The sequence below is a fragment of the Phalacrocorax aristotelis genome, chromosome 14 (assembly GCF_949628215.1).
Source record: "Phalacrocorax aristotelis chromosome 14, bGulAri2.1, whole genome shotgun sequence".
Taxonomy (NCBI): domain Eukaryota; kingdom Metazoa; phylum Chordata; class Aves; order Suliformes; family Phalacrocoracidae; genus Phalacrocorax; species Phalacrocorax aristotelis.
In genome coordinates, this window is record NC_134289.1 from 12,010,004 (window position 1) to 12,037,885 (window position 27,882).

At 43.4% G+C, this 27,882-nt stretch overlaps 1 protein-coding gene across 3 annotated transcripts in view; it reads right to left on the bottom strand.

Moving 5' to 3' along the window:
- Nucleotides 1-8,664, bottom strand: part of NRG3 (neuregulin 3) — a 417,546-nt gene extending 408,882 nt beyond the window's left edge. For 2 of the 3 annotated variants that reach the window (XM_075109394.1, XM_075109393.1), the window contains exon 1: nucleotides 6,957-8,664. In XM_075109394.1, the coding sequence (XP_074965495.1) occupies nucleotides 6,957-7,641 (685 nt within the window). In that variant the 5' untranslated portion in view covers nucleotides 7,642-8,664. The remainder of the gene's footprint in view (nucleotides 1-6,956) is intronic. The other variant, XM_075109391.1, reaches the window with a different exon arrangement.
- Between the last annotated feature and the right edge of the window lie 19,218 nt (nucleotides 8,665-27,882).

Genomic DNA, 27,882 nt, shown 5'->3' on the forward strand with positions numbered 1-27,882 from the left:
GGTAGTGCTAAACACCCACAAAAGAGAAAATGCACTAATGGAAACTCTGTTCTCCTGAGCACATTTAAATAATGTTAACAACTTCTAAGAAGCAGCACTTTAAAGCTGATGTACGTTTATTTACACAGGCATGGTTTGTAAGCATTCACACTGCGATCTGAGACAGTAACAGATTTAATCACACAGATGTTCACATAAATTGACCCTGATCCTGCAGATGCGTAACTCCATAGAAGAGAAAAGGCATCACCTGCACACCCTAAATTCGGCCTGTATGTTTGCAACGTTGGGCCATAGAGCAATCTCATTATAAAAATATGCGACTCTGAACTAATTAATTTTGCACAACCTCTACATGGAATACTATCAGGGTATTTTTTCCTCAATTCTTTGCTAACAAAGTTACAAAGTGCCTCAGGGAAAGGTCTTTCCATACAGATTAAAACACGAATTTGTTGTTCTAGAAAAGCACCTAGCACATCGCCAACAGATATGCCTTGGCAACGCGCATCTTCCCTATGAGCATAAAATAGGAGTGGGGTGGCAGGGATGGGACACAACTGTAGGGCCCTTAGAATTGGCAAGAGGTAATTCAAATTTTAAAAGGAAAAGAAATGCCATAAAACCAGCAAGTAGCAAACAAAAGGCAGATGATAAAGCAAGAAGAAGAGACTTGGCAAGCTGTTGCAAGTTTCACTTTATCTTTTTACCCAGTGAGCCTCTCTCATTTATCTGAGTTTTTCCCAAAGGTTTAATTCTTGCAGAAATACAAAAATCAAACTACTCTGAGGGAAAAAGCCTAAATCAGATTTGGACTCAAAAATCGGTTGCTAAACATGATATGAAGTGAATTATCTTCGAAGCTGACTAGTTTTTCCTCCTACAGCCAGCAGTCACCAGAACTATTCCACAAAAGAACAAAAAAAATCAGGAGTAATACGTTGCACAAAGGACCCAGAAGTCATGCGCCCCTCTGTTTACACGCTATATGAGAAACACAGCTTTGGAAATGCAAAATACTGCCCTTGGAGGACAGAAAAGATGGAACACTGGAAGAATTTTGTAGGTTTTACTTATTAAATGTCACTAGAGTAATATTGAGCATATTGATAAGGTTTCGGAAACAAACATTAAACAACTAGCAACAAGCATTTAGTAAATGTACTTTTCCCTGGCTATCACCAAATTTCACCAGCAAGAGTTGATGCAATTAGGTATTGCTTCTGTGAAAAGGACACTGAAACTTATAAATGCAGTTGCTATTTTAATTTTCCTCGTGACTGCTTTATTCATTTTTCTCCTCTTGAATGCATTTTACCAAGAGGCCCCAGAAACCTGTGCGATAAAAAGTAAAAACCCAGTCAAAAAGCACTGGTCCACCTCTGTGCATTTACTTTCTCTGTGTGATACCTAGAAGCCATTTGAATGCTCATCCCCTGGCTTGTCCCGGTCAGAAGTGGCCTCGCCTGGCAAGCCTGTCTGCTCAGCCCTCACAGGGAGCTACTTTCCTCTGCTGAAGACGTACTTTACTCATTGGAGTGCCTTGAGAATAGGTATGAAGGGGAAGGTAAAAATACAAAAGCAGGTTTAAAAGCTGTCCGCATTGGACATTGGAAATTTAGTTCCAAGCAATAAGAGCACACAGCCACCTTTTTAAATAACACTTCTAACCTTCACAGTATCAATCCAAGAACTAAGACCCTTAAAGTAAGAAATCATCTCCATAACACAAAGTATCTTCTTGTTCTTCCTGTGTTTTGTCTGCTCTTGTAATACAAAAAAGAAATGTACCTATGCTTAATAGTAACAGTGATAACACATCCCTTCTGCGCAGCAGAACCTGAAAGCGACTCTCAAATCAAAAAAGAGATGCATTTTACCTTGGCATTCAATCCAGTCAGCTGGTCCTGAACTTACTACAGGCTTCGAGGTCCAGATCCCCCTCGAAAACAGGTACTGTGCAAATACCTGTTCCTGTTTCACATGTGTGCGCATGCACAGGTGCGCACAGTTAAGATGGGGATGCTGCAAACTTTTTCAAACCACAAAGAATCTCAAAAAGAAATCACCAAGCTCAGAGCCATCCAAAAGCCTCTGGGGTTTATTTATTTAGATATCTTACCGGGTACCTTCCCCTGTGCAGTTTCCAAACAAAGTCACGAGAGAAATCAGCAAAACCAAACACTAGCATGCTTTAGGTACTTCCTGAAAGCCACATGAGCTACAGAATTGAAAGATAAAGTCAAAGCCAAATCCATACCAATCCGTGTATTTACCAGGCTTTGCAGGAGGTTTCAAAGCAATGAGTCAGATGATAAATGCACTGCAACACTAGACACAATACTGTAGATAGAGACAGGTCTTTTGCTTTAATTTTTAATTTCCATTTTCTGTGGGTTTAGACAAACCACTGACATTACTTTAGCATAATACTTTACAATGAATCAATACTTTAATTTAATAATGGTATTCTGTTGTCAACATATAATATATCACATAATGTCCTTGTCTAGATGCTAAAAAAATACACCAAATAAAATGCAAGGCTTTGCTTTTACCAGTGATCACAGGTTAAATCAATGTAATAAGAATCCTTACAGCCCCCAAAAGAATCTTCTTCAGGGTGAAAAGGCAGCATGGAGTAATTTCAGCCATATCCCTTCCTCTCATCGCACCAGTGCTGTGAGAGCCCTCCTAGGCTACAGGATTCCAACAAACACCTCCATAAAAGGAACACAGAGGAAATATACCTGAACAGAATCAATGTACATATCTGGGAGTGAGACTTGGGTATAAACATTCCACCTCCTACTGAACTCAGCGATAACTGCGCTAGTTCCTACAGATTACAGATGGGAAATGGGATTAACTCCAGTCATCCACCTTTATTGCAACAGATGAAGCAAGTTAAAGCTGTAAAATATGAAAAAGAAAATAACAATAACTTCCACTTTAGTGGTGTGACTAAAATTCTGTATTTATTATCTTGACAGTAGCCTTCCTGTTGACAAGTATTTAAGATGGAAAACACAAACCTAATCATGTCTGTGGTACGTTGACTCATAGTATGTGAATAGAAAGTAAGTGGGAATGAGGAAGGAGCAAATGCTTTTAGAACTCCCAGTTGTTCGCCTCAGTGTGGGGTTTTTTTTCCAATTCAACAGCTTTTGATGCATTACAAATTGATAAATAACTGACATGAATCTTAGTCAATGCTAATGGCACGTGCTTTACAGTCATACGTGCTTTACAGTCATGCGTGCTCCCCTCGATTTCAATGACAGCTCATGATCATAGCGCGGAGTGTTCACAGATACATGTCATTTGTTGGCAGAACGTTTCAGAGCTCTGGGAAGAGTAGGTCTGGTTTTACTACGGTTTGGCACCTCCCACAACACCCTCCAGTTGGTGAAAACCCCGCAGTTCCATCTAAAGTGTCATCCTTAATGTGAAAAAGATATTTGAGTCAGTGAAAAATAAAACAAACAGTTTTTACCAAAATGTCAGTGTTGGTAACAGTTCAGCTGCCAGATGCTTGTTACTTGAACCCATGCCGTGCATAACAACCGGCAGAGATATGACGAGGATAAACGACTGGACCAGAAAATCTTTAGCAGGAAATCAAAGTATACTCAGGCTGCAGCCCGGAGTCGTAAAAAAAAGGTCACAATTGGACTTCACGAGCTATATCGATTAAGAGTTCTGTAACATCTCTTTCCTTGGTTACTATGCATTAGTTGAGCCCCACCTGCCTGACCTCAGTTCTCTGCATTAGCCTTCGGTCATATGAGCACAAGAGAAACCACGGTGCTATTTCATAGCCGAATTCACACAGGAATTCTTATAAGTACAGTATCTCAATTTAAAGATAATAACATTACTGAAGAACCCAGAACACCATGAAAAATGCATATTGGAAAAATCAGGGCATGACTCTTTAGAAATGAAACCAATGGCTTGATAAAAATAAAACCTCACTGCTGTGTTCCAGTCAGTTGGTTGATTTTTCTGATCTACAGGCTGGACTATCCTTCTAAATCAATGACTGATTTTTATGTTGAGCACTGGATAAAAAGGTTCATGCTGAGAAGCCACAGTCCGTGCATAATCCTGAGAAACACATGCAGGCACAAGGCACAGAGCGAGGCTTGATGAGTAAGTGGCTTTTGCTTAGTCAGAACCTGAAGGATCTTCATCAAGAACTTTCAAAACAGCTAACAGATAGCTTGACTTTGAGTGAAACACAACCAAGAATTATTGTCATTATGCACACCCACAAAAAAGTGAGAGATTTCACAACATCTCCTCAGATGAATACACACACAGAGAAAAGGCTTTACCAGCGTTTACTTCAGGTGGGCAATCATCCGGCTTTCTGGAGAGATAGCTCCTGATTTGCCTTCCATTTCCCCAAGCCATGTTTTGAGCCCATTTTACCGTGTTAAAACAATTAAATAAGCTGCAGCATGAACCACTAGAAATAAAGAGGGCTGCTTCTTTTCTTAAAAGCTGTGAAACGCTACACGACCTATGACTCCTGCCCACATATGCGCCTTGCTGAGCCAGGGGATCGCACAAGGGTGGGCACTCTTTTGAAACCCGGGGCATCAGATCGGTCGTGTCTGATTTGTATTCACACGGTACAATGGGATCCATGACTTTCATTTCAATAGCAGCTGGAGCAACGGGCACAGAAGGAACATGCAGCTCAACCTGGGAAAGGAGGATGAATTTGTTTTTAAAAAAATCCCTTCCTTCCTAAGAGCTGTTAGCGGCAGATGCAGGCACTTGCTTTGGGGTCACACCACGTCAGCAGTTTGTGGCAGAAGGATTGCATTCCTTCTCCCTCTCCCCTCCAGCGGATACTGCAGCCTCAGAGAATTTTACATGTATCCTCAGAGATGCTCAGATGTATCAGGGAAGTACAGCTGTAGGCTTGAAAAAAAAATTTCCACTTGCCCTACAAATTCAAATCCTTTTTTATGTAATCTATTTAATCTCCCATTAACGATAATCTCTGCTATCAATGTGCCCAAAGAGGGTCAATTTCTGCTGGATTTGCACTTCTTGTGTTTCATCCTATAACAGAGCTGTATTTAATGAGGGGAAACACCCTGCTGTAAAAGGTATTAGCAGTCTCCCTAAAACAAATAACAGTTACGAGACTCCACAGCTGACAGGAACATTTCAAGATCGTGGGTTTTCTTCTTCCTTTGTGTGTCTTGCATGGAGTAGAGACCTGCCAGCCGAACGTTATTTATTAATCAGGATATTCTTGCCTTCTATACCTTGTAAGAAGACGGCACAGAGGGGCGGAAATTGCTGTGGATTTCTCTTACATACCCAAAAGGACAGAAAGAGGAGAAAGGAAGAGATTGCAAGGGAGCATTTAGACCCCGACAGACCCCACCTGGCAAGCCCAGGCAGCGTTTCAGACACACACGGGTCACAGCAGTTTGAAACACCATGTAACATATCTGGTTCACACATGGCTTGAAAAGAGAGACACAGGTTGAAAATCAGGCTCCCAACGCTATTTTGTTTTTAAGAAGTGCCCTCTACTGCTCCTTCCACCTAACTCAAATGGGCAGGGTTCAGCTCCACAAGGGATTTTTCCTTCTGGTACCGTCTGACTTCCTTAGGCTGTACCTCCAGAGCCAGCAGGCTCAGACACACCTGTAAGGGACAGTTCTCTCTCAATTACTGCAGCAGACGCTGAGGAAGCGAGTTACTGCCTTGTTTGCTCTTCTGATTTAGCGATAGTTTTATTCGTAATCATTCCCAGCCACCCACCACCTGCACACCCACCCACCCGCCCAGACATGTCCAATTTGCTGGTCTTCTCCCGATGTTGTCAATTCACAAGATCAGTCCGCTCTGCCTACGCTCCCTGCCCCAGGGCTCATCAGCAAATAGATTTAATAGACAAAATAAAGTTCAAATGACTCTCTAACAAAATCCGCTAGCGGAATAGCCACACATTAGCATGCAAAAGGGGAGCTCCGGGCTGTAAAAGCAATTCAGGTGGTAGATTTCAACTGAATCGATGTTCCTAGCAGAAGCAACTAAGAGTTAATGGAGGACACACGGCTTCTCGGTTCCTACACTGCATCCAAGAAAACGCAATGACTATAATACAGTATAATTGAGCCTTTCACTAAATAGCACCGCACAGAAGTTCGTTTGGCACGGATTGCATTTGTCCTAGATAACCTTTACGAGAAGCCAGAAGTTGATGCACCCAGACTAAATAAATTGTCGGGTTTAGCCCGAATCCTTCGGTTTGTCCCCGGGAGGGTGGGAAGAGCCAGCCACCGAGCATCAATCGGGGAACTAGCCCCCTCCTCTGCTTTAAAAAAAAATAGTCGGTGACACACGGGAGCCGAGAAAGCGCTTGGCTGCGGCCGCCTGCTCGCGGGGTGCCCTGTGCTCCTTCCCGGGGGAGCTGGCGGCGGCTCTGCCGGGAGCATCCTCCCGGAGCCCGCTCCCGCCTGTGTGGAAAGCCAGGCTCCCTGCCGGCGGAGGGACAGGGACGGCACGGCAGAGCCCCGCGCCTCCCGAGGACCGCTGTCCCCGCCGCCCGGGGGGGACATCGCTGCTCCCTCTCCCTCAGCCACCTCCAGCACCTCCCAAATCCCTCCTGCGGGACAGCCGGGATGGGGAAGGGGGGAGGTCCTGCATCTTTCCTAAACACCACAGCGAAAGCTGGTCACCTCAAATGGCTGCTCCTACCTCACCACCCATGGCAGAAGCGGAGAACTTGCCTGGGGGGCGGGACGGGGGGAGAAGAGAAGTGCAAACTTCGGAGCCCTCCGGCCTCCCGCAGGGGAGCGCCGCGTCCCCCCGAGAGGCGGTGGCTGGCTCCGAGCGGGGCATCGCCCCGGGCCAACACCGGGACGTGACGGGAGGGACCGGGGCGGGCGACCCGAGGGCGCGGGGCGGCTGCCTTCACTTACGGGTTTTGGGGGTCGTGCTGGCCTCCGGCGTGGTGGTGGTGGACTCCTGGAAGGGAGACAAGGTCCAGGACGGCGCCGAGTCGTGGACGTAGATCTTGTAGGAGGAGGTAGCGTGTGCCGCAGTGGGCCAGGCGGGCGGCGGCGGGGTGCTGGGGGCGGCGGGCGGCGGCCGGGCGGTGCCGGGGGGGCCGCTGGCGGGCGGCGCCGTGGGGGGGGCGCCGGGGTGCCGCGCCGCCGTGGGCCGCGGGCCGCTCCGCGCCGGTCCGCGGGTGCCGGGGGGCCGCGGGGGGGCCCGGCTCATCGTGGTGAGGCGGGGGCTGACGCGGCTGGGCGGCCGCGGCGTGGCGGCGGCGGTGGTCTCGGCGCCGCGGGGGGGGGCGGTGGGCTTGGAGAGGAAGAAGGGGTCCTGCCCCACGCCCTTGGCGTCCATCAGCTCGGTGGGGACGTACTCCTTGACGGAGCCCACCACGATCCACTTGAGCAGCATGAGGCTGAGCCCCAGGCCGATGAAGCCGATGAAGAGGGGTACGACGCACAGCCACGTCTGCTGCCGGTTCCAGACGATGCAGTCGCTGCAGCGCAGCTCCCGCGGCGGCCCCCCGGCCCCATCCCCGCCCGGGCCCCCCGCCGCCGCCGCTCCCTCCGCCGCCCCGGGCGCCGCGGCGCCGGCAGCCCCCTCGCTCATCCTCGGGGCCGTCCGTCCGCAGCGCCGCCGCGGCCCCGGGGCATCAGCGCGCCGCGGCTGCCGGCGGCATGCGGCGAGGAGGAGGAGGAGGAGGAGAGGGGAGCGCGGAGGAGCGGCGCGGAGCGGGCGGCGGGAGCGCCCCGCTCAGTCACGCCGCCGGCATGGCATGCCCCGCGCCGTGCCGCGCAGCCTCCCGCGGCCGCGCAGTCAGCGGGACGGCCGCGCCAGCCGCCGGGCGCCCTCCTCTTGCGCCGCCCGCTTCAGCCTCTTCGCTCTCCTTCTCCCTCCGCTCTCAGGTTTTTCTCTTTTTTTTTTTTTTTTTTTTTTTTATTTTCCGGGTAATAAGTCGCAAGAATCAGCCTCCTCGATTTTTTTTTTTTATCCCAAGCGTGCGGCTCCGGCGGCGGGCAGGCACATTCCTTCACATTGACGCTCCTTCTCGCCTCTCCTCTTTTTCTTCTCCCCTCGGGGCTGGGGGGGAAGCTTTTCTTTCCGTCTTTCCTTCCTTCCTTCCTCCCCTGCGCGCCCTCCCCCGCCCGCCCGGCCCCCGCCTAAGCCCGGCCGCGGCGCAGCAGCATCCCCCGGCCGCTCGGCGGGGAGGAGGAGGAGGAGGAGGATGAGGAGGCGGCGGCGGCGGCGGGGCGCAGCGCACCCCCCGCTCCGCGGCCCCGCCGCCAACCCGCCGCCGGCGCCGGGCCAGGGAGGCCGAGCCGCGGGCGGGGCGCCGGGGGCAGGAGGCACGGCTCCGCGCAGCCCCTCCGCGCTAAGTCCGGCCCGGCATCAAAACTCCAGCGAGGGCTCCGGGGAAAAAAAAAAAAAAAAATTAAAAAAAAAAATTCCACAGACGCACAAAAAAAAAAAAAACCCGGAGGGGGGGCGGCAATGACCCAGTCGGCCAAAAAAATACGGATCCGGCAAATAAATAGGCACGCAGAAAGCAGCTCCTGCCAACCTTGCAGCTTCTGTTCGATTGTGTATTCCTATCGCAGCGCAAGGGAGGCGGGCGAGCGCGCAGAAAGTGAGGCGCCTCCCACCAAAGCCTAATGGTGGTTTCTTAATGCGCACAAGATAAATAAATGATCCAGGCAAACCCCTCGGGAGGGTGTGCGCTACGGCAAGCCGAGCCCAGGAAAGGAAAGGGAAGGAAGGGAAAGAGAAGTAACGAGCCGATAGGCTGCTGCTTTGTGTCCAAAAAGCCATGTGTGGCGGGGGCGGCGGGGGGCGAGTACGGGAGGGACGTGGAGAGACCTTCGGAGAGCATTGCCGGCGAGAGGCCAGGCCTCTGGACGAGGAGGTGTTTTCCGGAGCTGATGCTGTCGGATAACTAAGAGGCTGGAGAGCAGCTCTGCAGAGGGACCTGGGGGCTCTGGTCAATGGCAGGCTGAACACGAGCCCCCAGCGTGCCCCGGCAGCCGAGAGGGCCAGCCGTGCCCTGGGGGGCACCGAGCCCTGCATCGCAGCCGGGCGAAGGGGGGGATTGTCCCGCTCTGCCCCGCGCTGGGGCGGCCTCGCCTCCAGTGCTGGGCGTAGGTTTGGGCGCCGCAGGACATCAACGATATAAAGCTACTGGAGAGCATCCAGAGGAGGGCCATGAAATTGGGGAAGGGTTTAGAGGAGAAACCGTATCAGGAGCCCTGAAGTCCCTTGGTTTGTTCAGCCTGGAGCAGAGGAGGCTGAGGGCAGCCCTCATGGTGCTTTGCAGCTTCCTCCCGAGGGGAGGAGGAGGCGCTGATCTCTCTGGTGACCAACGCCAGGGCCCGAGGGAATGGCAGGAAGATGTGCCAGGGGAGGGTTAGGCTGGGCATTAGGAGAAGGCTTTTCCCCCAGAGGGTGGCAGAGCCCTGGAACAGGCTCCCCAGGGAGGCATCACAGCACCAGCCTGGCGATATTCAAGAAGCACTTGGACAATGCCCTCAAACACATGGTGTGAATTTGGGGTGTCCTGTGCAGGGACAGGAGCTGGACTCGATGATCCTTCTGTGACTCTTCCAACTCACGACATTCTATGCTTCATTCTGTGATTAACTAATGATAAGCAGCATTGCAATGATGATGTTTTCTGAAAAGGATTCCCTGAAGGAGAACAAAACCCACCAGGACAGCCACAACAAAAGGACAGTCCCTTTCCAGCAGCCGGCGGCAGCTGATGGCACAGGCACATACTGAGGTTGCAGCCCTCAGGATGTTGGCCGACAAGTTTTGATATTGAAACTACTCCAGCTTTTTTACCTACTCCAGAGTTGAACTCCACGTTCAATGTGGTCAACAGCGTGTGCTTTCCATTCACTCACAGGACAAAACAGTTAAACAGCTGTGGTGGTCACTGAAGGGTTAACAGCAGTGAACCGAAGGGTGGCTTTATCACCGTTTTCAAAATTTCAGAAAATAGTCTATAGAATTATATATGTACAGATGTTTTTAACCTTTTCTCCTGAACCATTACCCCTCATTGGTGTCGTTTGCTGGTATTGACACATAAGTATAATTTCCTTTGTCACGTATTTCAAAGTGTGTCAATATTGATACAGAATAATTGAGCAGAAAAGTTGGAAACAAACAGTGAAAAACATTCATCCTGTATATACACAAATATTGAAAATAAAATATTGCAACTGAAACATATCTGGTTGAATTCTCTTCAGAATGATTGTTAATAGCATTTATAGTAGAATATCAAAGTGACATTAACTAGACATCTAGACTACTGTCACTTCAAGCCATCCAGCTGCAGTTTGGAAGCCTCTCTAAGATAGGTCTATGCTAACAGCTATCAGGAAAATCTGTGGAAGTGGCTTATCAGGTCACGGTACTGTTTGAACACTTTCTCATAGAAGAGCACTTGGACGTTGGAGAACACGAATGTATGGGTTTCTAATCCTGTGGTGAAGAGGCAAAAGGATTGGGAGAAAGCATTTAGAAACAGCCACAGGAGCATTGCCCAGTACAGAAATGAATGCGCAGGAAAGCAAGCAAATGAGCAAGACAGGGAAGTCTTGTGAATCCAGGGAGGATCTGTCACTCCTTTCATGGAATCCAGGCTTTCTTATGGAAATCTAGAACCAGGTGGTTTCAGTCGTGAGTGCCTGTCCTGCACAGTCCTCACCTTCATTGCAAACTGTGAATACCTTTGTCCTGCTCCGGGCTTTGCGTGGACCATACAAATGTCCTTCAGCTCTGGCCTCTTCCCAGCCATTCCTGTTCACTGAGCTCGGTACGAACTGTTCTTTGTATTCGTCCTCAAACAATTTGTACACACTTCCTGGGAGAACAATACACAACCAAAATGTTTTACAACACTCCCAAGACAGAGCGCTTTTATTTTTGTCACCGCTATGTCCTGAAGTCTTTCAGTGTTTCGTCCATCTCAGCGGCACTTCTGCCCCCAGTAAGATTTTCAGGCCGTCAGCTCCTAAACTCTGTAATGGTTCTAATGGAAGACATCAGGATGTGATACCATTAAGATGACTCAAGTGTAGCCATTTCACTGTTTAATATTGAAAGGCTTCCTGTCTTACGAGTAAAGATTTTCAGGCTTGTTTTCTTACAATTTCCCATTCTTATCATTGAAATTGATTGTGGAATGCTTTCAGTATGCCTTACGTGAATTACTTAAAAACAGGTATTCCCCTGATCAGTTAATGAAGATCTTACCATTAACTATTATCCTCTTGGAAGAAAGTTCTTTGGTCTAAAAATATGAAATGGCATGGATCTTGATACAGGAAGCTCAAAGCAGCTTTCCCTTAACGCCACAGTAAATGCAGATGGATTTCAAGCAGGTTATTCTTCAGTTCAAAAGTGAAAAATGCCATGCACCGAGACAGACACCCGAGCGCGGGCAACGTGTGGAAACCTCTTCCTGTGGTAAGGAAGGTGTGAGTTAAAATGTTACAATGTGTAACAACACAGTTCCTGAATGCTTCTGGATTATTTCTGTCCTCAAAAATTAATATTCAACTAATAATCAGTTTCTCAAATCAGCCGACTCTTGTTAAACTGAACCTGTTTATTGCATTAATTGTCATTTACGTAGGTGTCTGGTGAATTTCACTCACATTTCTTCCTACTCATTCTGTATCATAACCCAGCTCCTTACTTTTTCTGGAAATATGTTTATCATGATCAGAAAGCAACATGTAATTTATTTTTCTTGACTTACTTTTCTTCATAATATGCAAAGGAATCCTTAGTATCTCCTTGAGGACATCTGTGACTGGGATGGAATAACATTATTTATCTACGGTAGAGTCAGAAGTGGTATTTTCTTGATGCCTGGTGTGATATCACAGACACACTGTTCATGCATCTATTGCTGTGTTTGTCCCCGGGGGTTACATTTTGGCTGTGCAGTAGGTATGCCACAGCTAACAGGGCTGTTGCCAGGGTGCCGTTCCTGACCGGCTTCACACATGCCTCCATACAGCAGACCCACGTACAGCCGCATGGTCTTCAAATAGTGAAATAAAATAAATGAGTTAAAGGCGCTAGATTTGCTTTAACAGTTATCATGGAATCAGCCCTAGAAATCTCAGGATAACTATCCTTGGAATGGACAGAAAAAAAACAAGTTCAGAATTGGAAAATAAGACACCTCTGGAGCCATGTCCCTTTCAGCACCAAACCAATATGCATGTGAGATGCCAATGTTCCAGTCCCACATACACACACAGGTAGAAGCCTTTCTTTCCTCCCCAACTTTACAAAAAATTCTGAAGACATCAATTGTTAATTCATGTAAATATTATCTGAAGCTGTAAGCAACAAAACCTCTATGGTTACTTTGCGTTTTGGTGCAATCAGCCACTGATAGAGTAAACGGTCTCTCAAAACTGTGAGTGCCTCCAGCACCCACCTCATTTGCTGTGTTCCGGCAGTTCGGCAACTGGATGTGGCAAACAAACCAGAATTTCAGAAAGGATGCTGGAGTTGGGGCTGGTTCTATCAATAGGTGTTACCCTGCAGGGGTATCTTCCCAAACCAGGGCATTTGAATACTCTTTACTTCATTCTTCCTCTTAGCTTTCACCCCCGGCTCAGCTACAACATACATGTCCCTGACGGTTGGTTCACAGTCAGGGAAAACCTTGCTTTCTGTCTGCAGTCGGCATGTAACTCTATTCCTTCTTCCATGTGAAACATATACATAGCGTTCCGCTGATCCCATTAACCAGTGCTTAGAAGTAAAGTACTCTCTCCTGCTCTGATTGCTAAAATAACCATTAGGCAAGACAAACAGGCTAAGCTTTATTCAGCTAACACATTGTCAAGAGACTCGAGCTGTATACCTCCGTGTAATGCAGAGCCCAAAGTATTCCCCCTTGGACTTTTACACGATGTTATGAACGCTGCTAGTACCCAGGAGGAATGGCGCAAGGCGCGACGAGTGAGAAATCCACCACGGAGTTCAAAAGCATGGCAGCCATTTGAGACGTTAGCGAGCTGCCAGTTAGCATTACGTCAGTGTCGGACGGGTGTGAGAAGAGTGACAGTTGATTTTGGAATAAGGAGAAGAGTCTGCTGTCTCTCACTGCAATATAAACTCTGAATGAAAATCCCATGGCTAAATTAGTTGGATAAAATACACCGAATCCTTTCACATGGTGCAGGTATGCTGACTCCGCCTCAACAGTCAGCATGTCCTCAGTTTTTCAGATCATGTGTAGTCTATTTGCAAATGCCAGGGCTGCCACTATTTAGAATTACACTTGAATGTACGCCAATGAATATATACAATATATACAATTCAAGTATTTATCTTGGCATGGTTCGTAATGATAAACTGAAATAAGTCATTGCTTAGCAAAAAGATCTCACACCCCAAATCCTACAAAACATGTTTCAATCAGGAAATATTAGTAAACTGAATGCTTTCCTTGGAGGAATTTATTACTAAATAACTGAAATCCTGAAGGCCTGACTCGCTTTTTATCAAGCCAAATTCTCAATATTCTCCACTTTTAGCTGACCGTAAATTCTAAGGATTTCAGTGGGAGAAATTCTGTTTGGCATGAGTAAAATCAAAGTAATTTTTTAATTCTGATTTTAGTGGTATTGTACCAGTCCCTTAAGAACACACCTAATAATGATTTCAGACTGAGAAATATAGTGACTAGTCTTAACAATGCCCTTGTGATATACTGAAGCCACTGCAACATAGCAGAAATGCATATATTATTCTTCAAGCCTTTGCAACCCCTGAGATTTTTATCAGGAACATAAATTTAGGATGCCAGAGGAAGAAATATTTGAAAGCAAATATGGGAAATGTCGTCAAAAGGGTTTGCTCCAAAGCACGATGAAGTCAGCAGAAATCTGTCAGTATACAGCACTCTACCTTGGACTAAGCCCTAAACCAGAAGTCAAATCTTTCCAGGATTTAGGACAAAATGATGACAGCAGCAAGTGAGAAAGCCTATGAGGCAATCAGTCATCAGCAGACAGGAAAGTTAAAATTATTTACTATTATGACTCACTTCCAATTTTTTCTTCTGAAAAGCTACACTTTTCCCATCCCAATTAGTACACCCGATCCCAATGAATCAGGCAGAAAGGGAATATATACTGTATTTCAGACTTTGGCATCTTTCCTTTGTCTTTTCAAAACTGTTTGCCATCCCATATAACCTCTGCCCACTGCAGTGGGCACTGCCGCCGGGTGTTGCTTGGGGAATGATCTGGCTGTGGATATTGTCACGTGACGTGAGACTGGGTACATTTGGGAAATGCTTGCACTTTTACCAGTCTGTCACAAGGAACGGTGAATAAAGATTTAAATACCTTTAGTTCTGCTGCCCATTGCAGAAGCTTCAGTCTTTGCAGGGAGGTGACAAAGAAGCTATTGTTACTGCAGTGATTTCCATATGCTACCAAAGGGGCAAAGGGGTAAGTTATAAACTCTTAAAATGTACCTGAGAGAAAGGCGGGTGCTTATCTGGGTTCTCCTCTCCCCGACAGCCTCAGAGGTGGGCAGGGATGGGTGCCAGCAGCCTCCAGGTGACGGGAGCTCCAGGAGTAGCTCTGCTGCAGAGGCACCACCCTGGAAACTCCTCCACTTGCAGGCCTGAAGCATCCAACATCCTCTTCTGGAGCTTCCCCTGGAAATTAACCCAAAGTAACAGAGACTGTCAAATGTAAGGAGAGTGTGAGGCATCCACACACTGAGTTAGTGTTGCCTATTTGAGTTTCAGAGATGAATGCTCTTTAAAGTGGTAAATCTGCAAGGGCAACAACACAGGGCAAACACTGCACCTCCGGATGACTTTGAACTAAGCCTTAAATCATTGCCTTCTCTAAAACTGCAATTATTTACTAATACTGATTTTTTTTTCAGTCTTGATTAGTTTTGATGGTAAATAAAATTATCTTCTATCACAGTCTTTGGATAAATAGTACATTCATCATAGATGTTACATCAAAAAAGAGAGATTTTATGTTTAAATGAATTATTTCAATTATTTTGTAAAGTTATTACAGTGATCAAAGACAAAGCAGAGCTATAGAAGCATCGGAAATCTATATTAGAGGGAGGAATAAAATAGCAATGGAAAAAGTAGAACTTAAAATAAATGTAATGCTCTCGTGAAGTCCAAACTTAATAGGAGCAGAGATAGATTAAAACACCCTTAGCAGTCCCAGCAATTAAATTACATCCAAAAGGACTGGCTTCTCTACCAAGAATGACCAAATAAATGTCCAATCAAGCCAAATATTGCTGCCGATCTTAACACATAGAAAAAGAGTGACAAGAGAAACTGCTATGAGCCATTAACTTAATTTTGTGTAGATCCTAGAGAAATTAACTTGGAATTATTATTTTCTTCACAGGATTAGCATTCATCCAGAAATGTGTTTTTACCAGAATGTTTTATTGTAGTACAGACCAGGTGCCAAGACTGAGTAAGCCAGTTCAGCTATGGATTTGCTTTTAAGTCTTGGATAAGTTCTTTCACCACAATTTCCTTATATTCAGAACAGCGTTTCCTTACTACTTCGTTGTTGTGAGGTCCTTCATTTCATTTTGATAAAGCTCTGTAACGGTGCTTTTCATAGCTCTATTACCAGTGTTCTCTTTGGGGAACACTGCTGTTAGGGGGAGTGGGTCGTATTCAGCCTGCGTGAGTTCAACCTGAAAGAGTGCTTCTTGATCCGAAATGTCAAAATTAGCCATTGACATTCAAATCTCTTGTAACAAGTTTGGAAATTCATGTTTTTAACCTTGAATTATTCAAAGGTAGCAATGCTGAACACCGCTGACCCATATTTTCCCTGCTGTAACAGGCCGGCTCTCCCATGGCCAACAGAGCTGGTCTCAAATGTTCCAGGACAGAATCCCTCCCATGGAGGCCAGATTTCCATACCCGAATGTGCCTGTTAAGCAGCATTTATTCCTGATATGACCTAATTGATATCAAATGTAAGGCGATTGCCTGGGAGAATGATACGAAAAGTAATGAGTGCTATTAATGTGATTTTGGTTGTCAGACTCCTTCTACTTAGGAGGATCAGTGGCTTAGCAGGTGCCTCTTTAAAAGCTGCCCTGAATATCCAGAACAGCAACATGTAGAACAAGCCAAGGGGAACAGTCTCCTTATCCTTCCACATAGCACAAAAGGAATTTGTTCTATCAGACTTCATGGAAATAGTTTTGTGGCACCCGTCCTCAGAGTTATATTTGAATGACCCTTTGATATAGAAAAAGCCCACAGCATCTCATCATTCTCATAGCTTAATCAGGAAGAAAAGCCAGATCTTTCATCTTTAAAGCTTTGAGACATCCATGAAATCGCTCAAATTTTCTAAGCATTTCACCTCTTGTTAGATTTCAACTATGTAGAAAAAAACGCCTGTCTCTCTTTTTTTTTTTTTAAGATCAACACAGGAGTCAGAATAAACTGTTTCTTAGCACCCCTATGTAACTGTGAGGAGCTTTTCTCTACCTAGCCTAAAACAGCGTAAAGAGTTATGAAAAATAAAGCAGATGAGAATCCTGTTCTTATCACTGTTGTGTATTTCAATTTAACTGCGAACAGAGAGACACTAGGGAGGGACAATAAGTAGTAAAACAATGCCTAGAGCAAGATAGCTGCTGAATAAATATTGGAAAGAGAACAAGAGATGGAATGTTAATTGATAAATACCTGCCTGATATTTTTATATAGAGAATCTATTGTATTAAAAGCTGCGATTAAAAAAATGAGGAAAAAAGGAAGAATGTACTCTGAAAAGCAATAGATTTTGAAAGCAACAGAATTACCAATGATTAGCCCAACTGTCAACCCCAGAGTTTTAAAAACAGTAGACTTTTTTTTTTTAAAAAAAGATGATTCAACCTTAAACTAATTAAGTACTGATGTACAAGGCTCTGTTTTCACTTATGGACACTGTAGCTGTTACAATTTATTTGTCCAATGGAAAACTAGAGATTAATTAGTTAATCTAAAATCCCCGTTAGTAATTCTGAATTGTAATACTGTATTTCTTTGTCTATACTATGAATACAGCAGTGCACAGCTCTCCTCATGGTAGTTATTCTCTACAGTTCAATAATCAGGGATTTAATATTTAATAAACAATATTATACCAATAACAACATACCTTGCATACTCTGATGTTTTAATAATAGTAAGCACGGTAAACAAAGAGATGTAAGGTTTATCGAAAGAGGTTTTTTTCTTTTGTTTTGTTATGTTTTATTTCTTCACTAGACCAGCTGAGCTGGTTGGCTAAAGAAGACAAGCTTTCAGTCACTCAAAACTTTATTTTAAACTCTTTCTTTCCCTACAAAATTACATTTTGAAAGTCACTAGCAGATCTAAAGGGAGAGTGGCAAAGCTTTTGTAAGTATATATCATGCATGTATATAAATGTATATATACATTCAAGGAGGAAGATGTTTAGAAGAATAGGTACCGTGGCTGTGGAAGAAACCTCTGTGACTTTGTCCCATTTGGTACCAGAGCAGCCACCAATCAGCTGCTGAAAAGTCGCACAGCTCAGTTTTGCATACAAATGCACCCGTGCAAATCTTCCTGCTTTTAGACACAATACAATACAGAACCACTTTGTTGAATCATCTTCTAAGGTCGAATTATACACCACGACCCACCGGGCTATGCCGGCAGTCAGAAATGGAAGCAAGTCTCTCACCATCAGCTGGGATGCACCGGGGGGAATCCCTAAACAAGACAGCTATAAAATGGGTTTTTCAAGAACAAAATCATGTAAGCTCCCAATCGCAAAGCAGGGTTAGAATTTCTGCATTGCTTTTCTGTGCAAAATGAAGATCTTTATTTAAAACAGCTGTCAGCAAAGGCTAAGTGGCTAGACTTCATACACTGCTCGGCTATTCATTCGTTCTACAGCCATCCACACTTCCTTTCATCTCTTTTGGGAAACTGAACCTATTTTAAGGGGAAACCTCTCCAGCCAACATGTCTATAATCAGGGGATCAAGCTCAGCAGAATGGTAGATCTGCACTCAGAAATCAGAAGCCGGAAATGAGGATTTCAAAATTTGTTGCTCTAGCTCCCTGATCATCCAAACCTGTGGCCAGGGAATCATGACTGTCCCCGAGGTCTCTGCATAAGTTTCTACTGCTATTTCTTTACTTCCTATATTTCTACACTAGGACATAGTACAAAAACCCAACATCCACAGTGCAGCATAATATTGTTCAAACCTCAGTGCTTTAAACCTTCATTTTCAATGTTTATTTGGACAATCTCATATAAAGCACCAGGATCAAAAGTGCTACAGATCATCTGCTTCCGGTAAAATCACCAGTCAGTTGCATGAATTCCATATAAACCTAACTTTCACAGATTTAGGTGCCTGAAAGTAAAGGTTAACTGAATTTCCATCATTTTAGAAGTCAGGATGTATTGTTATCCTTGAGCTTTTTCTTACCCTACATACTGCATTCTTGTATATACTTTGAGCCAAAACCAGATGTGTGATCAGGAGGCAGAGGCATGCTTTAGCTGATAAACCCCAGTTTAGCTTTTGGCATGAAGAGGAAGCAGGCACAATGCACGGCATAACTTTACCTTATATAACGGTGTTCATGCCATGAATGAAGAAGATCCTGTACTGCAGATGTTGCTGCCCTGCCTCTAAAGGCAGGGAAATATCAGCTTATAGATTTTATTACTTTGGCACTCTTGAGAATTTGCCCTAGATTCAGCTGTTCTAAAACGAGTCCTCAAATTCAGCCTCCATTTCTCAGCCCTGCTGTGCAACAGGCCAAGCTGTACTAGCGTCTACAGGAAACCTTCCTCTAGCAGCTTGTGACAAACAGCTTTTTAAATGAAAACTGCCCTTAAAAAATAAATATAAATTTAAGAAGCTGCAGAGGCATGTATACAAAGAACAGAAAACCTATAACCTTTGGTCTCAGAAAACCTATTGCATCTCACAAAGGTTGGTATATCATGGTGGTTGTAAATCCGTCCTTCAGAGTCACTATCCTCATTGGTTTTGCCAAACTGTCCTTAAATACTGAGCTGCCTTTCTATTCTAAAACAAGGAAGCTTTTAATGATTAAGCATTCTTTTGATAAAGCAGTGATATAATTTTAATTACTTCCCCAGTAATGGTCTCGCCATTAATTCTTAGGAGTTAATGCACAGAAGGGTATCTTGCCTCTGGTCCTTGCTTCATCTCCTACTTGTTCATCCTAAAAGCTTCTTTTGATTAAGTTAGAAGAAAATCAAGCAGGCAAATGTGTACATATAGCTAATAACATACACACAGTCCGACTTCCTCCTCAGCACATTGCTTACATACACAAGTGAGATAAAAATTACTGCAAAGATGAAAAGCACTTTTCATCTTAAGACCCCATTTCCTATTGCATAAAACTTTCTAAAAATATGTTCCTTTCGAGATATATATTTGCAATTTCAACGCCAGCAATGCCAGACAAAGTGGGAACTTTGAAGGAAATGTTAAGCTCAGTCAGTTCAATCATTAAAGTTATGCAAATGGAAAAACACATTCCTTCTTTTTAAACATTGCTACATTTTAGTTGCAATCAGAAGATTCAAGAAGTGAGGATGGCATATAAATGTCAAAAAACTTGACAGCATCATAAGGTAAAATCCAGTCCCAGCTGTGGTCAATAGCAGAGCTTCTCTGTATTTCAACAGGAACATGATTTTACTTACAATCTTCACAGAGCAACTGAGAACTGACTCAAGCTTACAACTGAAACTGTTGAGATCACTTGTCTGTGGGAACAGAGAGCAAATCTGCACTGCGTGCTACTAGCCCAGGAAGATCTGAAGCAAAATGCACTAAACCAAAAGAGCAATAGTAGGACAGACTTGTACTGCACAGCATACGATGTCATTGTTGTTACATGTTGACAGGACTCACTGTCTTGCAGAAAGGAAGCAGCACAAATGTCACGTTTCTTGTCATGAGACCATGGTAGTGAGCAGCACTCTCCAAGAGGAAAGGTTTTCCTCTGAGGCTGGTGGTGCTTGCTGTTCAGCAGCTATCATTGTCCACCCCTTTCAAATATATGAAAAATAACTTGTATAAACAGTGAGGAAATCTGCTTCCTCTTCCCTTGTCCAGGATACACGCTGGAAGATATCTCCCCAAAAGCCAGCAGAAGTGTTCCCTGCCTAACCAGAGCACTTCTCTGAGCGGTGGCGTGGGGGTTTCCTTCCCTGCAGCATTCCATGCCTTTACTTACTGAGTCAAAGAGATTTTTAATTAGAAATTACTTTCTTCATTAAAAGCCAGTAAGATAAGGAGAAAAAAATGTTTAATGAAATGTATTCCTCTTGTCCTGCCATCTTCCTTATTACAATAAGATTTTTGGTTTGGCAGTCACCTTTGAAAGTGAGCTGTGCAGCAGATGCTTGCCTTTGCCACAGGGTCTTCTTTATTCCTAAAAGCCAACACAAACAAGCCAAACCAAACCCTTTTGTACTAATTCTAAACAGAAAAATTCCAAATAACAGTTCAAAAATATCATCTATGGCAGTGCAGTAATTTAGAGTCAGACGTTTCATACTGAGTCTGTTGAATTCAAGAGATCTTTCTTACTAATATAGAATATTCTGTATTCTTCTTATCAAACTTCTGTGAAGTTTACAATTTAGGCAAGCAAATCAGATAAAAGCCAGATGTGCTGTAAGAGCCAAATGTTGACATTCCTACACAATTTGAATTACCCGTTAGCTCACAAGTGGCCATGTTCACTGTTTTTAGAAAATAACGAGAAACTTCGATTGCCCAGTTCTAAATGAATTGTAAAGTCCTCGTCTCTCTGAGAATCTTGAGAAACATTAAGAAGATTTATCTATGGCCAAGGTAGCTGGAAATAAAAAAAAAAAATTAAACAAACAAACAAAACCCAAACCCAAAAAACCCCAAAACCCAAAACAAAGCAGAAAGGTAGTTGGAAAAAAATAAAGAGAAGATTCAAACTGAGGGCAGGAAGAATTGCGAGCTCTTCTTTCTTCTGAAGCTATGAAGGTCAAATTTGTATTCCAATAATGTATAATATAGTGGGGTATAAAGAGTTTGCATTTTTATTCTAATTTGTTTTTCTTTCAAGTTCAGAATCACCAGCAAAGAAAATTACTCTAATTGCAATGCTTTGCATACAAATAGTGATTACGGCTTAGTGGATTGTTAGGACATGACACCGCACAACTTACTAGATCAAATCGAGTGACGCCTACACCATACCAATCTTTTCAGTGTAGATAAATCAAGTTAAGCTCTCTCAGAAAACCTAAATATTTATGACCAAAAAATTATGGGTGTCAGACCTACTAGGCACCAGTTACGTGGTCCTTGATTCAGAGCCACAGAATAACCATAGGAAAACGCAGTCATAACGTAGGATTAGCATTAAAAACCAACAGCAGCAAAATCAATTTTAATTAGTTCCCAGAGAATGAATATGTAGAGACCAAAAACCTTTCTTCAATGTATTAATGCAGCTTATTTTTTACTTGGTTAGCTTTACGGAATTCATCAACGGGATGCTGAGTGACTGAAAAGGTGCACATGAAAGCACTGAAATAGTGAATTGCAGGCAGAGATATTTCTACATTCCCAGAAATGTTTTGGTTTTTTTTTTCTAACATATTCTTTTCTAGGGTTAAATACAAATATCTGGAGGATGGAACAACCCTCTAAGGTTGTACGTTCAGAATGAAGTATTTGAACATACTATTTATGGCCAAATTAAAATTGTACATAGGAAAAAATAATGGCCACTTTAGGTACTAGAAATTGCAGTTTTTAAACTTTTGGTTGGATTCTACTTATAGTGGATATATTTTGGATAGTGTTTTACAGATATATGGTATCATAGCAGAAATTAGCTGAGTTCTGGACCATCATTTGAATCCAAGCACCATTTTGCTAAAGCTAAATAGCAGTGCCTGGTTTTTCCTGAGGAGCAGAACACAAATCTAGCTAGTGGCAGAGATTTTAAGTTATGCATTTTTATTGTGTTTCCTCTAAAGTTTAAATTTCTGGCTTTTAATAAAAAAATGATACTCTGTTGTTTTATGCCAGTGATGGCAGGATAATGGATTAGGTCAGGCACGGCCTGTGTATGAGTGGGTGAGACAAGGAGAGGCAAGTAATCTCTTCCAACGCTTTTGCATTTCTTGTATCCTGTAAAGCAGTTTCTTTAGTCTTAAATATTTTCTCGTTTGTAGACTACGGGTATTATATATAGTGCTTTGTTCATATACCTCTACCATCATTTATTAATAATTCCTGTCAGGAATAAAAGACTCCGGGGGTTAACACTTGAGTAGTTTTAAGTGAGATGCAGCTGAAAAGCATTTTAGATACTTTCTAACAGTCATGCCTTTCTTGACAAGTTCTGTTTTACTGCACAGATGCTGCTTGGATGCTCGTATGGCCCACTTGTACTACATGTCCAGCCCAAGGCAAGCAAGCCTGCAAAATTAGCATTTTGATATCTGTGCAACTAGTGGAAAACTCAGGTTTCCAGTAGCATTGTAGGATGTGTAGTGTGTTTTAAGGAAAGGTGGAAGTAGGTGGATGGAACTAGTGCCTTTTTGAGGGGTAATGGATTTAAAAAAGAATACTGTAACATTCTCTCACCATCTGGTATATCAAATGGTATTTTTTCTATAAAAATGCTCGTGTTGGAACTGTAATATCTAGTCAACTGAATTTCAGCCTTCAACAGACACTGAGTTAAATCAGTATTTCTGCGGTGTTTGTATGACATACTAACCCTAAAAGCGGTACTGCTGATAAACACATCATGGGTGCTCTAAGCAATGCTACTAAAACAAAAGACAAATGAAACTGTAGCACGTTGAGGGCAAGAATAACTTATGATCAATGATTTTTAAACCATTACTTCACTGGTTTATTAATGCTGTTCAGCTGACTTTTTCTTGATAGAAAAAGTAAATGTGTAGATTAATTAGGGTTCCAATGATCCTCTGTACAGATGACATAGGAATCCCCCTCATCAAAGCTCACGGGTGTGCTATTAATACACCTGCAGAAGCCATACAGCTCAACTACAACTGCAGCAGACCGAGAGCCCCCAGATTAGCAGAGGGAGGCTTTAGCCATTTACAGAGGACTAGCGATCAGTAGAAGAGAAAAGAAAGAAAACCTAGTGATAGAAGAATACTCCGATAGACAGTAGCGGTTATTACCGAGATGGAATACTGCTCAATTGATCTCTTGGCTTCCACAGTAGACTGATACCTTTTGAAAAAAAGAAAGGCATAGGTAGCACAAGAAGTTGATGACAAATTTCATTTGAGTTTCCTATTCTTTTACAGTTTGCTCTTGGCATAGTATTGCTAAAATTATGATCAATAACACTTCTTTTTTGCCTTTTACCGAAAACTCCCTCATAATGGTAGTAAATGAGAGACATGTTTCTTTGGAAAAAACACAGCCAAATAATAGGGCTGCAGAAACTCTTTTGTCTACAACCCAACAGGAGTTAGGGAAATCTAGATGAGGTGCTTTTCCCACTAACGTGCAAAAGTCAGTCTGGTAGCATCAGGTGCCAGGACACTGAAGAGTCTGTCCTAGTGCATATTATTTAAGGAGCTGTGATGGGCTTTGCATCAGAAAACCCTGCCACAGACATACACGGTGTTACTGCAGTGCTGTATGTAGAATACTTCCAGGGCTGGGCAGTGACTAGAATTTAACGTGGATACAGTTTTCTTGATTTCTTTGTAATTGGTCCCACGCTTAAAATTAAACTCAAGCTTATGTACTTAATTTACCTAATTGCCTTGCTGTATGAGGTCTCTGTACTTAAACTGTTAGCATATCATACTGACAGGCTGTAAACTATATTTTTATATCAGTGCATAAATGTAAAAGTATTGATGTACAGTCTGCCACCATGGGACATTGCATAATTTACACATCCATTACGGAGCCACAAACACATAGATCCTTATCATCCTGAGCAGCCATATCCAAGCTGCCTAGATTTTCTGCCTGCAGCCTTTTAACCCCTCAGACAAGTAGGATTTTGCCATGTAATTGTAATCCCAGTGCCCAAGTGAAATGCTGTTGTAACAATCTGGAAAACATTGCTATCCTATACATCTAGACAGAGCTTTCAATGCTCCCATGGAATCAGGGGTAAGGCATCTCTGCACTCAGGAAGCAGCTCATGAACCCTCTACCCAAAACCACAGCTCCAACACAAGCCCAAATGATGACCTCGGGGCAGAGCGGTACTGCAATCTGTTTGGCCTGTTAGCAGTCCCCCCACTTGCTAAAGATTTAGCCGTGCACAGGCACAGACCAAAATGCAGGGGGAATAAGTAATATGTGCGTGCAGGAGCATGTCATTATACATGGCTTCATCACACGTTGCGCTCAGCGGCGACTAAAGGAGTTTCCCTGCTTGACTCTTCAGCGAGGAGTGCGCTTTCAAGAGGTGGTGCCAAGTACAGCTCTGCTGTTTGTGTGTGAGTTGTGTCAGAGTGCTATGAAATGCAAAGATAACTTTTCTTGCAGGTTTTGCAGTATGCCTATCAGACCTGTAATGTTAATTCTTGTACGCTGCCAACACATTTTTTAATACGGTGTCAAATACCTACCTGTCAGGTTGTATCTAACACTGAAGGCTGTTATTTGTCAGAGACTCAGGCTCTTCGGAAGGCATTTACCGTTTTCCTTCCTCACCCTCTCTTTTCCCCTTCCCTTTCAGCTTTTTTTATTTCTTTGGTTTTTTAAGCGTCTGGCCTGCAGTGTGCTCTACAGAACAGATCAACTCCTTGGACGGATTGAATATTGGTGGATTACCAAGAACCCCTCACAGGGTTTGTTTGACCATTTTGCCATAGATGGTACAAATGTAAAATTGTCTGTTGCTATTCGATTTGTAGGCTTTGTTCTGGTCATTGTGTGTGTCTGCAATTGCACGTCTCTAAGATCCTCCTCTCAGAATTAACCTTTTTCTGTCCTCAGTGCCAATTCTACTCCTATTACAGGCCTCTAACAGAAAGTCTAAGATTCAAGAAGTGACTTTCTAATCGCAGACAATGAACAAACAAAAAGGATTAAATGGAAAACTCATTATTTGTCCTGAAGAGAAAGTTTCATCTACTTTGAATTAAAATTGAAAAGTAAATTTGATCCAAAAGGAGGAATTTTATCGTAGTTTGAGTACAGTCTAATTTCATTCTTTGGCAAGGCCTTTTACTTGCAGGACTGGTAATAGTTTCCCTGCAGTGGTGCTGGCTCAGCAACTTCCCAGCTTTTACCCTGAGATTCTCTGTCTCCAGGCAACCTCGTTCAACATGGCCAGGGCCAACACACGAGCCAGCCAAGGCGTGGTGTCCATGACAAAGCTTAACCCCCAGGCAGAAATATTGCAGACTTCAGTTTAGAGCTCAGCTCTCTGCTCGCTTCCACATTGCCTATGTGAAATGTCGTGACGTCTCCGAGGCCGAGCTGCGTAACGGAAAGAGCAAGCGCCATCACGGCTCCTTTTCCATTTTGTTAGCGCAGGTCACGAAGGCCTCAGGGTGAAACTGTGTTGCACACAAACCGTCCCTGCACAATCAGTTGTCTATCTGGGCCGGACCTTCAGGCTTTTCTGTAACATGAATAACTACTGAGAGCTTATTTACTAGAACAGTATTAGAAGTAAGACAGAGACTGTTCTCCAGTCACCAGATGAATCAGGATAGCATTACTGCAGTTAGTGAAATATATTACTGCAATTGATAAGATTCTTAGACCCATTTTCCCCCCAATTTTGTAGAAAACTCAGACTTGTTAAGTGGGGTTTTTTTTGTGTTGTTGTTTGTTGTTTGGTTTTTTTTTCTTTACCCTTGCTACGCTTCTTTTCAGGATTGTAATAGGTCTTGGCTAGGAGTTTGGGAACCTCTTAAATATTATTCTTGCTTTGTCACAGAAAAGACAGCAGTAACCTAAATCCATGTATGATTTCTTTTTTAAAAGGAGGAGGTGTAAGACAGTGAACATAATTTCAATATAATTTCAGCAGGGCAGTATCCATCCTTAAACGTTCTTCTAGTAGCTAACTTCTGCTTTGATGACATGATTATTGTTTAAATGTAGAAGAAAGCAAGAGAGTTCATATACAGTGTGGGTGTTTTCACCTGCTGTATGTAAAAAAAAAAAAAGCCCACAGCTTGAAACACATCAGAGTAGCGGTGGTAATTAGGTATTGGCATATCATGCAAGAAAAAAAGCTTGAAAAATGATACAGCTTAATGAAGTTTTAGTATCCTAAAGCTACACAAAAGATCTCAAAGGGAAATGTAAATTGTGAATGGGGAACAGTTTCAATAGTAAATACAGGGAATAAGGACAAATTATACCATTTAAGTCTGTGTAAGGAGGTAGCCAGATAGCTGTTTACAAATACCAATTGCTATATCACACATGGCACCTTCCTGTAGAAGTTACTGTAACTATTAATAACACCGAATATACACTTGCAGTGACAGCATCTACCAGGAAATTTGCACTCAACAAAAAGGAGAATCCTCAATGAATATTTTTTTCTGAATCCATTCAAGACCCCAAAACATTCTGGACCAAATTTTTCATTGGAACAAGTCTAAAATTTTCACGCGCCGCCTTTCACGTGCTTTATAGCCAATACTTCCAAAATATAACGTAACTGTGTTACTAATCATAACAAGAGCCAGTAAAGCATTTCAGATAGACAAAATGCATCTAAAATCTTAGAAGACTGTGGTAACCACAGGCATTTAATATATTTGTTTCCTGAAATGAACTGATGGTTCAACTGAGGGAAAAGTCAGGGTAAACCACATCAGAATCCACGTATTCACACAGAAATCTGGAAAGATCAGGAAGAGATTTAGAACACTGTGCTAGCTGAGACTTGGTCTCATGCCTATTAGAGTCAACAGCGAACACTCACAGGGTCAGCTAGAGCTGAGCAGAACTTAGATCAGACACACCGGCAGGCAGCAGGCTTTCGCTTGCTCCTATTCTTAGAGCCAGCTGCTCTGAGCTACCTCACCTGCAGACACGTAGGTATTTTTGGAGCCTGGAATTTCCAGCCTTTTGGCTTCTGTGCTCAAGTACAGCCTCACCCTACAGTTCTCATTGGGCCCGGTAGAAAATGTTAAGATTTGAGCATTTGTTTTGAGTTGGAAGGCAACCAAATTTTTGAAAGCTTCCTTAAAATGGAATTGCTTTTCTTTACCCAGAGAGATATGCTAGATGAAATGTTAAAGAGAAATATCAAATTAGCCCTCCTGAGCCCGATTTTTTTATTCGTTAGGTGTTTTCTACTCATTTGTTTGGCTTTTTCCCTTCTTCAACAACAATTATTTCCAGATTAGGACATTATATAAGAATATTTCCTTTATGGACAATACTGTCCTCTGCTTCACCCTCCTTGATATTTCTCAGTAGCGAGATACAGGAAGTCAGTGAAACAGAAGTTTGCATTCTGCAGCTGAATTACGTTACAACAACACAGATGGAAATTTAGATGTAAAGCCGTATTTTTAGCCAAAGCACAGTTGAAGAGGTGTCATCCAATGTAGTTAGAGACATATACAAAGACACTTGCCGTAATACACATTGATCACTTTTAGTGAATGGCTGATACAGAACCCTGTGTACCCTGTCTTTGAGAAGTACTAGCACTTAGAATATATTTTTCTTCCTTTAATAGGAGAGAATGGAGTATTTTATTGCCCGTATGTAGCCTTATACTACTGCTTCATTTGG